This window comes from Salmo salar, chromosome 22 (assembly GCF_965601325.2).
Source record: "Salmo salar chromosome 22, fSalSal1, whole genome shotgun sequence".
NCBI lineage: Eukaryota > Metazoa > Chordata > Actinopteri > Salmoniformes > Salmonidae > Salmo > Salmo salar.
The window spans coordinates 14,107,501-14,119,576 of NC_138312.1; the positions used below are offsets into that span (position 1 = coordinate 14,107,501).

Consider the following 12,076-nt stretch of genomic DNA (forward strand, 5'->3'; position numbering starts at 1 on the left):
GGAAAACGTCCAGGGGTGTAAATATTTTGCAGAGCTCATAACACAAAGTACATGCTCTTAAATCCAGTAATAGAAAACAGGGCCCATTGTATGTAGTAGCCTACACAGTCCATAGCACAGAACCTATAGCACATCATCATCATTCTATAGCGCAGAGCCCATAGAACATCCAAGACATTGTTAATCCATATTAATTAGTGCATCAGTAGTTAGTCTGGGCTCACGTTGTGGTGAAATATATAGCCTTTACAGCACTCCAGTGGCAAGCTCTTTAACAGGCAGGGCACGCTCCACACAGATGGGAGTGCACAGAGCAGAGTGTGCATGTTTGTAACAATGAGACAAGGTAACGATAGTTGAAATTGGACCGCCTCTATGCATATAGGATCGCGGTCTAAGGCATCGCAGTGCTTGAGGCGTCACTACAGACCCGGGTTCGATCACAGGCTGTGTCACAACCGGCTGTGACCGGGAGTCTCACAGGGCGGCGCACAATTGGCCAAGTGTCGTCCTGGTTAGGAGAGGGTTTGGCCGGGGGGGCTTTACATGGCTCATCGCGGTCTAGCGACTCCTTGCGGCGGGCCCGGGCACCTGCAGGCTGACTTTGAACAGTGTTTCCTCCGACACATTGGTGCAGCTGGCTTCCGGGATAATCGGGCTGGTGTTAAGAAGCGTGGTTTCGGAGGACGCACGACTCGAACTTCGCCTCTCCCGAGCCCATTGGGGAGTTGCAGCAATGAGACTAGACCGTAATTGGATATCACGAAATTGGGGAGAGAAAAAAAGCTAAAATACAAAAGAAATAAAGTTATTGTAACCCTGTGTTTTCTAAAGGTTAACTCTTAAAAAAAATAAACCTCGGCACCACGACTTTTCATTATCTTGTATGAAGGTTCAGTGGTGTTTTTCATTAACGCTGAATCAATCTGTGAGCAGGGTTATAATGAAAAAGTGGCTCCAGCTGTTTCTATTTTCAGCAAAACAACATCAGCCTTTATCATTAGGTGGACTCAACCAGGGTGTATTGTGAGCTATTGGTCATGTTTAAGAGCATGCGTGTACCACTTACAGTATGCTGCTTGCCACAATAATTCTGCAACAGAATGGGAAGCTAAGTGTCTGTCAGGAGCTTTTTAATGCCGTATAGAATTGAACAGATCTTAAAACAGCTTGAGCACCGGAGCATGAAAGCAACTGTCTCTAAACAAGCCACTCTTCTTGAGTACAAGCTCTGCGATAACACAGACACCATATTACATTTTATCACAAAATAAAAGCAAATTACCGGCTTCCATCTGCAAAAAATGCATTAAGGTGTGAAATGGAGTGTGAGTGTGAGTGTGTGTGTGTGTGAGAGAGAGATCTAAAGCAGCCCAAAGGTAAATCAATATGAACGAGAGAAACAATACCGCAATAAAACACGTGAAAACATGAGCATCGCAGGCATTTCTACACATCAAAAGCCTGGGGAGCGTGGTTTGAACATCACAGTCAGATTCTGTCATTGGCTCGGTGCTCCACAAAAGGGCTACTGACATCAGCAGGTGTCGGTCTACTCCCTCTCAACGACGACATGATTGGTCAGGGCCAAGGGTTAGAGAAATGCTGTCTCCAGACCCACAGATCCCACTTAGGGATGAGCCTCACGCCAATCATGCCCAACATGTGGATTTCCTGTCCAGGGGAGACATGCGGTTCACCCAGAGTTAATGTTTTATTGAAGCAGCTTCGATAGGCAGGAGGACGGTGCACTAATGAAGAGACCTCACTCAGCAGTACACTCCTAGCACGGAGACTACAGCGCGGACAATAGCCACAACACAACTACACAGACACACAATATGTCTGCAGAATAGCAATTAGACACTTTTGGGGCTACTACACACTTTGCTGTAGTCACTACTTACGCAGACACACATATGCATACATACATAAATACACAGTATCGACTATCCTGAGACAGTACACACACACACACACACAGTCCCACTGACCCCGTTCTTAAACCGCGACCATTTGAGACATGAGGCCTGCCCAACTCCGCAGTCAGATGCACTAATGTAGTGCTGAAATCCAATACGGGGGATTAGACCAGAGATAGAGGTATAAATTAAGCCTGTATTTACTCTGATGGAGGGATTAGCAGAACCACTGGGAATACCCAGCGACCACTGTCAATAAGGTCCTCTAAATCTAAATACAGATATGAAAGCCACTGCGGGTGAGCCGTTCATCATAAGCCTAATAAAAAAAGTGTGACTGGCTTTTTATTGGGAACTAAGGACACTGCCAACAATATCAGATGTGTCTGGCCGTGATTCTAGACGACACTAATGTTTTAGCAGTCAATCTGGGCACACAGAAAGAGAGTTGGAACATTGGCCGTGCGCCAGCACCCTACCTCCCTCTCCCTCTCCCACACACACACACACACACACACACACACACACAAGGGATGAAGACAGTATGAAGAGTTATAGGCTCCTTAGACTTTAATCTGCTGATAACCTTGTTCTCCCTCTGTCCTCTCATCACTGGAATCTAGTGGAGCAGAAAGGTGACTGGAACTCCTTCATAGGACATTACAGTAGAGTAAAGGAGCTTTTAGCCAGAGCAGAGCCAGATATGGGATTGATTTGAGTGGCACGCATTTAACGCATTAAAGACAATCTCCCAACTTTATAGGCCCTTGTGAAATGTGATGGCCCAACCAGCACAAAGTGGGACTAAACATTACCCAAAACATAAGATGTGTATACAGAATATTTTTGGGTCACCTCTGGTCCCACATAACACAACGCTGTCAGAATTAGAGCTCTGCGTTACCTTGTAAACACAATAACACATCAATGTTACAGCCACCCTTACAATGTTGTTGAGGAGCAGAGAACCACATTGAAAGACAAACCTGGAGAACGGCATGGAAATATAAACCTGTAATTGATGAAATTCATTCAATGTTGACAAGCGATGATAAACACGCCGCCAAAAACCTACAGGTTAGTCTTCTGTGACAACAACAACATTGGATCTGTCATCTAAGAATTCGAACCTGTTGAAAACATTGAATTAATACCCGCATCATTACAGATTAGCTGATTGTATAATTGCATTAGCTAGATAGATTTGGTTAGGCAGAGTGGGCTTGATAGTACAAATCAAGTTACAGTACAGCCGGCGTGACTCAATCAACCCTCCATTTACATAAGTGCAAAAGCACATTTCTGTGTGTGTGTGTGTGTGTGTGAGAGATAACTTTATTTAGATAGGATAAGGCCTAGCTCTGCTCTCCTAGAAACAGAAGAGTCTCGTCATCAGCAGTACTTCAAAACCCAGCACACATTTAGTAAAGAGGCTTTGAGCCGCCTGCGATCCACCAGTCAGCGACAGAATATTAATCAGGGCCCTGTCACCCCTCCGACAGTAATACGCTACTGAATACCAAACACACTTAATGAGTCCACAGACACATTCAAACAAAGAGCATTATTTATATGCAAAGAGAGGACAGGAACAGAGAGAGAGAGAGACACTCTCGTCAACGACAGCGAACAATACACCACCAGGCTGGATAAGCTCGTTTATCTTATCAAATCACTCCACGGCCCGCAGTGAGCAGATTTGGCTAAATAAATCCCCAGATAGTAGATAAACTACACTCTATCACACCACAGCTCATTACACCCCGCCAAGGAACATGTGTTAGTGAATTATGTTCTCATTATCACAAACAACTCTCTTTCTGCCCCTTATGCTTTAATACTGTGAATCGCAATCAAATGGCTTTTACTGCGCGTCTCCGTTGAATTAACTCATTTCTGAATCAGGACTGGGGCCTTCTCTCTCTCTTCCGGTTGTGCAAAAAAAATAATACTTCTGAACTATGACGTTAACTTTCTCTAACGTCAATGAGAAAGTACTGTTCAGGTCTCTCTCTCTCGGACTGCTCTGGCAGTGTTTCATCTGGCAAAGGCCGTACTCATTACCCAACATGCATGCATGTCAGTTTGTACTTATGGCAGAGGGGAGGTATCAAAGGATGTGAGTAAGTTCTGTCTGCAAGACCCCAGGAGAGAGAGAAAGAGAGAGAGCGAGAGAAAGAGAGAGAGAGATATTCAATCTGGAGGCAAGTCAAGGGAAATCATCTGTATTTAGGAGCTAGCTGGCCCAGAACATTGTTGAATAAGACATCAGCCAAACATGGTTGACATAGAGATGATCAACGCATATGTTAATTTACCTGAAAACGTAATAGATTCAGCTCAAAATAATTCAGCCATCAGTTTGGGCAACGTAAATGACCTAAATAGTTTTTCAGCCTCCTCACTCTAATGCCACCACCATTTCCCACTGATATTTTAACTAGAGCCTGACCGATAAATTGGTTGACAGATATTAAATCGGCAGATATTAGCTTTTTGCAGATATATTTGCATCGGTCTATATTACACAGATAAAGCGCTGATATTATATACATAGAACAAATATATACGTCTGCTCATTTGAGGTAATTTTTGAAATGTTCAATGATTGCCTGAAGAGAGCGCTCTACAAGCTGCTGATTGAACATCATTCAGCCCTAGGTCACAACGCGAGAGAGTAGGCATTGTGGTTTTGATGTAAGTAGCTTGCCATAGCCAACATATTTGAATAAGTAAATAATCAGAAGCACACTTCATCAAGCAAGCAGCCCTGACCTCATCACATTCTCACTTAGTTAACATTAGCTAGCTAGCTAGCTAGCCAGAAAGGCAGTTAGCTTAGCTATCTAGCCAGCAAGGTTCACTACATGGCCAAAAATAGTGGATTTTACTATTTCAGCCACACCCGTTGCTGACAGTCGTATACAATCGAGCACAGAGCCATGCAATCTCCATAGACAAACATTGGCAGTAGAATAGCCTCACTGAAGAGCTCAGTGACTTTCAAAGTGATACCGTCATAGGATGCCACCTTTCCAACAAGTCAGTTTGTCAAATTTCTGCCCTGCTAGAGCTGCCCCGGTCAACTGTAAGTGCTGTTATTGTGAAGTGGAAACGTCTAGGACCAACAACGGCTCAGCTGCGAAGTGGAAGTCCGCACAAGCTCACAGAATGGGACCGCCGAGTGCTGAAGCACATACCGCGTAAAAATCATCTGTCCTCGGTTGCAACACTGACTACCGAGTTCCAAACTACCTCTGGAAGCAACGCCAGCACAATAACTGTTCGTCGGGAGCTTCATGAAATGGGCTTCGATGGCCAAGCAACACCGCACACAAGCCTAAGATCACCATGCGCAATGCCAAGCATCAGCTGGAGTAGTGTAAAGCTCGCAGCCATTGCACTCTGGAGCAGTAGAAACACGTTCTCTGGAGTGATGAATCACACTTCACCATTTGGAAGTCCAACAGACAAATCTGAGTTTGGCGGATGCCAGAAAAACGCTATCTGCCCCAATGCATAGTGCCAACTGTAAAGTGTGGTGGAGGAGGAATAATGGTCTGGGGTTGTTTTTCATGGTTCGAGCTAGGCCCCTTAGTTCTAGTGAAGGGAAATCTTAACGCTACAACATAAAATAACATTCTATATGACTCTGTGCTTCCAACTTTGTGGCAACAGATTGGGGAAGGCCTTTTCCTGTTTCAGCATGACAATGCCCCCGTGCACAAAGCGAGGTACATACAGAAATGGTTTGTCGTGATCGGTGTGGAAGAACTTGACTGGCCTGCACAGAGCCCTGACCGCAACCCCATCGAACACCTTCGAGATGAATTGGAACGCCAACTGCGAGCCAGGCCTAATCACCCAACATCAGTGCCGGATCTCACTAATGCTTTTGTGGATGAATGGAAGCAAGTCTCTGCAGCAATGTTCCAACATCTAGTGGAAAGCCTTCCCAGAAGAGTGGAGACTGTTATAGCAGCAATGGGGGGACCAACTTCATATTAATGCCCATGATTTTGGAAAGAGATATCTGACGAGCAGGTGTCCACACACTTTTGGCAATTTGTACTACTTATGTGCTAACACTAGACTGGTGCCAAAGTGAACGCTCGCCATTGATACAACAATTACACTGTCACTGTCTGGGCATATTATGTTAGCTAGTGGGCTTATTCAGTTAGTTTACCAAAAATATGCCATCTGCAAAAAGCAAGACAGGTGGTGCAGATCTATCATTCAGGCCATGCGCTTGCATTCATGATGAGATAAGTAGCTAACGTTAGCTAGCTAGCTAAATTAGAATGTGTGACTAAAACCAGTGTGCAAGCATTTGCCTGAATTTTGTATTGAATAACATACAATGCCTTAGAAAACTATTCAGACCACTTCACTTTTTCCACATTTTGTTACGTTACAGCCTTATCCCCCAAAAAAGTATATATTTTTTTTCTCATCAATCTACACACAATACCCCATAATGGCAAAGAAAAAACAGGTTTTTAGAAATGTTTGCAAAAAATAAATAAAATGAAACATCACATTTAGTATTCAGACCCTTTACTCAGTACTTTGTTGAAGCACCTTTGGCAGTGATTGCAGCATCGAATCTTCTTGGGTATGATGCTACAAGCTTGGCACACCTGTATTTGGGGAGTTTCTCCCATTTTTCTCTGCAGATCCTCTCAAGCTCTGTCAGGTTGGATGAGGAGCATCGCTGCACAGCTATTTCCAGGTCTCTCCAGAGATGTTCGATCGAGTTCAAGTCCGGGCTCTGGCTGGGCCACTCAAGGACATTCAGAGACTTGTCCCTAAGCCACTCCTGCATTGTCTTGGCTGTGTGTGTAGGGTCATTGTCCTGTTGGAAGGTGAGCATTTGCCCCAGTCTGAGGTCCTGAGCCTTCTGGAGCAGGTTTTTATTAAGGATCTCTTTATACATTGCTCCATGTCTCTTTCCCTCGATCCTGACTAGTCTCCTAGTCCCTGCCGCTGAAAAAATATTGCCACATCATCATCCTGCCACCACCATGCTTCACCGTAGGGCCAGGTGATGAGCGGTGCCTGGTTTCCTTCAGACATGACGCCTGGCATTCAGGCCAAAGAGTTCAATCTTGGTTTCATCAGACCAGAGAATCTTGTTTCTCATGGTCTGAGAGTCCTTTAGGTGCCTTTTGGCAAACTCCAAGCAGGCTGTGATGGAAGTGGATTCCATCTGGCCACTCTGACATAAGGCCTGATTGGTGGAGTGCTGCAGAGATGGTTGTCCTTCTGGAATGTTCTCCCATCTCCACAGAGGAACACTGGACCTCTGTCAGAGTGACCATCGAGTTTTTGGTCACCTCCCTGACCAAGGCCCTTCTCCCCTGATTGCTCAGTTTGGCCGGGCGGCCAGCTCTAGGAACAGTCTTGACGGTTCTAAACTTCTTCCATTTAAGAATGATGGAGGCCAATGGGTTCTTGGGGACCTTCAATGCTACAGAAATGTTTTGGTACTCTTCCCCAGATCTGTGCCTCGACACAATTATGTCTCGGAGCTCTACAGACAATTCCTTTGACCTCATGGCTTGGTTTTTACTCTGACAAGCACTGTCAACTGTGGGACCTTATATAGACAGGTGTGTGTCTTTCCAAATCATGTCCAATCAATTGAATTTAGCACAGGTGGACTCCAATCAAGTTGTAGAAATATTTCAAGGATGATCAATGGAAACAGGATGCACCTGAGCTCAATTGAGTCTCACAGCAAAGGGTCTAAATACTTAATGTAACTTATGCAAGTTTTTTTTCTTCGAAAAATCTGTTTTCGCTTTGTCATTATGGGGTATTGTGTGTAGACTGATGAGGATTTAATTTTATTTAATCCAGTTTAGAATAAGGCTGTAACATAACAGAATTTTGAAAAAGTGAAGTGGTCTGAATACTTTCGAATGCGTACTTCTTCTCCACTGTACCTAAGGTAAACTAAAAAAGTGTTGTATTTACTGCCGTAAATATTCTGAACAAGAATATAAAACGTAACATGCAACAATTTCAAAGATTTTACTGAGTTAGTTCATATAAGGAAATCAGTCAATTGAAATAAATTCATTATGTCCTAATCTCTGGATTTCACATGACTGGGAATACAGATATGCATTTGTTGATCACAGATACTGTACCTTAAAAAAAAAAATAGGGGCGTGGATCAGAAAACCAGTCAATATCTGGTGACACCACCATTTGCCTCATGCAGCGAGACACATCTCCTTCGCATAGAATTGATCAGGCTGTTGATTGTGGCCTGTGGAATGTTGTCTTATTCCTCTTCAATGGCTGTGCAAAGTTGCTGGATATTGGCGGGAACTGGAACACGCTGTCATACACGTCAATCCAGAGCATCCCAAGCATGCTCAATGGGTGACATGTCTCCTAAGTATGCAGGCCATGGAAGAACTGGGACATTTTCAGCTTCCAGGAATTGTGTACCGATCCTTGCGAAATGGGGGCACGCAGATGAGCTTCCCTGAGACGGTTTCTGACAGTTCGTGCAGAAATTCTTCAGTTGTGCAAACCCACAGTTTCATCAGCTGTCCGGGTGGCTGGTCTCAGACAATCCTGCAGGTGAAGAAGCCAGAAGTGGAGGTCCTGGGCTGGCATGGTTACACGTCGTCTGCGGTTGTGAAGCCGGTTGGACGTACTGCCGAATTCTCTAAAACGACGTTAAGGCAGCTTATGGGAGAGAAATTAACATTAAATTCCCTGGCAACATCTCTGGTTGACATTCCTGCAGTCAGCATGCCAATTTGATTATATTGGCAAAGGTGAAATGCTCACTAACAGGGATGTAAACAAATTTGTGCCCAAAATTTTAGAGAAATAAGCTTTTGTGGGTATAGAACATTTCGGGGATCTTTTATTTCAGCTCATGAAATCATCATTTAGAGTATCTGTTAATCCTTTGGGGCACAATTAGTGTAAAAAAGGTCTGTTTTTCATTCCTCCGCTAAAAAAAAACGATATATCGGCAGATACATCAGTAATCGGTGACTTCCGCCTCCCTAAAATCGGTATCGGACCCAAAAATCCCATATCAGTCGGGATCCAATTATAACTTGTCAAACAAGGGAGCAATATACATTTCTTTTTTACGGTCATGAAAATAAAAAAGTGGTGTGTGTCCGTACTTTGAAGAGTGTCTTGGGTGACAACAGTGCTGTGAGATGACTGCTATAGCATAATGAACCCTCTCCTCCACATACTGTACCAACACTTGACATGTATCAGCCGTACTATTGTTTCAACTCAACACAGCAACAGAGGTATTAACCATGAGTACCCAACTACTACACAAACTGCACAGTTCCTCATGGGCACAAAAACAAAACATCCTGCAACCTAAAGCCCCTGTGTGCAGACCACTGCATTTTCCCTTAATATCATCCTACAGTACATAGAAACACCAATTTACTCCAGAGAGACTAGAGCAACAGTAATCCCATTAGGTCTCAGCCTCCCTCTATCTGAAACAGTCTCTCCAAGCACCAGAATTAAGATGGCAGTGAAAGCCAGGAGATCCGTTCAAATTGACAAGCGGAGCAGGCTTGTTAACGACCTGATCTGGGAGTGATCTCCAGGCAGCCGATGGGTGATAAAACACTGACATGTTTAACAAGGGCGTATGTTTAGTTACTCACTAGCCTGCATGAGCTGTCCCTGGCGTCCAAACACCTGGGAGAAGGTGGCAGGGCTGCAGGTGAGGGTGTCCTCCATGGCTGTCCCACTGGCCCACGCTGTGCACACGAGGGGGATGAAGGTCAGAAACACTGCGTCACGTCGAGGCAGAGGGGAGAGAAAGAGAAGGAAAAAGAGGAGAGAAAGAGAAAGAAAAAGAAAGAACGAAAGAAAGAAAGAAAAAAAGAGAGAGAGGCTTGTTGAGGGCTTCCAAAGTCCAGAGCGTGAGCTGTCCTGGAGTCTGGAGAAAGCGAGTTGACTGCCCTCCACTGGACCAGTCCTGCTGCTAGTACTGCTGCCGCCAGAGAGAGAAACAGTCCACCGCTCACACCGACACAGGCAGAGCTTCTCACTGCACAGATAGAGAGGGGGTGTGCCTGCCTGCGTGAGTGTATGTGTGTGTGTGTGTGTGTGAGCGTTTGCGTGGTAGAGTTCTGGACGAGCCCGAGTGTGTGTGTGTGTGCCTGTGAGTGTGTGTGTTAAGAGTGAGAGAGTGCCGGAGTGTTGGAGGAAGCAGCAGAGAGAGCCCTGAGTGCAGCTCTTCCAGTAGTGCTGTGATCTTGCTCTATGTCTGTGCAAGGTTGACAGCAGGTTCTGTAGCTGAAGGCAGAGAGCAGAGCAGACACAGGCTGGATTCTCCAGCAGGTGAAAGTCACACCTCCCTCCCTCTCCCTCTTCCCTGCAAGTTGGCAGTAGGCAGGAGCCTTGTATATGGGTGGTGGAAAGACGATTGTTGTTCTCTGATCTGTTGAGCATGCCCCCTTTCTCCCCTCCCTTTGCCTTCCCTCCGTTCCTCAACCCTCCCCTCTCTATAGCCATCATTTGCTGTGCTTCAGTAATAACATCTCTCCCTCCCTCCCTCCCTCCCATGCAAACCCCCTCTATTCATCTTAGAGCCAGAGCTGCTGCTGGGAAACGGATTTCTGCAACCCCAGCTCTTCATGTCTCCCTGGTGCTGGAAAACGGGATGAGGGAGAAAGAGGTTGCATACAAGTATGAATTCTATATTTGTCACCTAAGGCTTCACCTTCAAAAAACAGAACCAAAAAACACTGAATATGAACTGAAAACGAGCAAGTAGCTTACTTGAAACCATTATTAATGTATTATACTATGTTACATATAGTATGTACAGAACCTGCTCTGCTGTTGTATTTGACTAATTGCACTTAATGAGATGAGCGCCAATGCTTATACGCATCTGAAAACACATAAAATGTTCACCTGTTGAAATTAAGGGAATATCCAATTTAATTGAGAGAATATTACCTCAGATCCCGAGGCACCTTGAAGCATACAGTGCTCATTATTTATGTAGGTGTTGGCATGGAAACCGCCACCCTCAGACAAATGATGACACTATTATTTCTATACAATAATTCAATTATGGCACCGAACCCATATTCCTCTCAGTGAGTCCACCTCTCTTTCTCTGTTCTGTTCAGGTCCTGAACCTTCTGCAGGATGTCAGCCAACTCCTCCGACAGGCTATTTCCCTGTTAGCAAAACTTTCCTAGGAAGCCCATTGTCACTGAGCCCTCTCACACACTGCTGTGCTGTTAAAAGTGTACACTGAGGGGACCGGGCCATAGAACTCACATCCGCCTTTTTTAATCAAAATAAATAAAAGGAAACGTTAGAGCAGGACACTCCAGTGGGAGATAAGCTCTCGGTTGGCTAGCTAAAGCAGGTGGCCTGCAGGTAAAAAGATCTGTCCTTCAACGTTAGCTTGTCAAGTGAATAATTAGCAATAGGCATGCACATGCTTCACCATCTTCAGGTGAATATTCAGCCAATCTAAGACGTTCAAGTAGGTGAACAGTTCACCTCATAGTGTAGGTAACTGAAAAGTACCCTTATCTCACAAACACACATGGAGATGGACAGAGGAAAATATATCCTATAGAGCCAGATATGAACTGAGTCTCTGGTACAGGCTCAGCTGTTGCGTGACATGAGCAATGACAACAGACACAGAGAAGATGGCTCCTCACTGAAATCTCTGCCTAACTCAGAGTGACGCCCGCTGGAATTCATTATTCATCCCCTCTCGAACTTCGTTGGCTTTAATGCCATTCTCTTTGAACAGGAAGTCAGGACTGGGAAAGCTTTTTTTAGGACACAGAAGGCTGTGTGCTGTGATGTGTGAGCTGCAGCAGTCATGCCCCTCCCACAGAGCTCGCTGACACTTTCTATAGAGAAGACAGACTACTATATTCCTCAGGGTTTAGGAGCAGCAGAGTGTTTGGAATGACGGAGGTTACAGAGCAATGAGGCTTACAGCGCTGCGGAAACTGCACCGCTTTAGGACTAGGATAGGCTCCCGTCTAAATTCACAAACGATAAATAGTGTGGTCTTATAGTTGTGTACGTGTTACGGTTATGCTGAATTTGCGTGGTACTTTATATCTGCAGCGTTAGTACAGTGTGTCCATGCACTTTCT

The 12,076-nt window shown here is 44.9% G+C and overlaps 1 protein-coding gene across 3 annotated transcripts in view; it reads right to left on the reverse strand.

Moving 5' to 3' along the window:
- LOC106582810 (kazrin) overlaps positions 1 to 10,281 on the reverse strand; it is a 168,342-nt gene extending 158,061 nt beyond the window's left edge. For 2 of the 3 annotated variants that reach the window (XR_001323388.3, XM_014166262.3), the window contains exon 1: positions 9,596 to 10,281. Coding sequence is in view for 2 of the 3 variants with exons in the window: in XM_014166262.3 (XP_014021737.1) it covers positions 9,596 to 9,671 (76 nt within the window). In the remaining variant the exon portion in view is untranslated. The remainder of the gene's footprint in view (positions 1 to 9,595) is intronic. The other variant, XM_014166261.3, reaches the window with a different exon arrangement.
- Between the last annotated feature and the right edge of the window lie 1,795 nt (positions 10,282 to 12,076).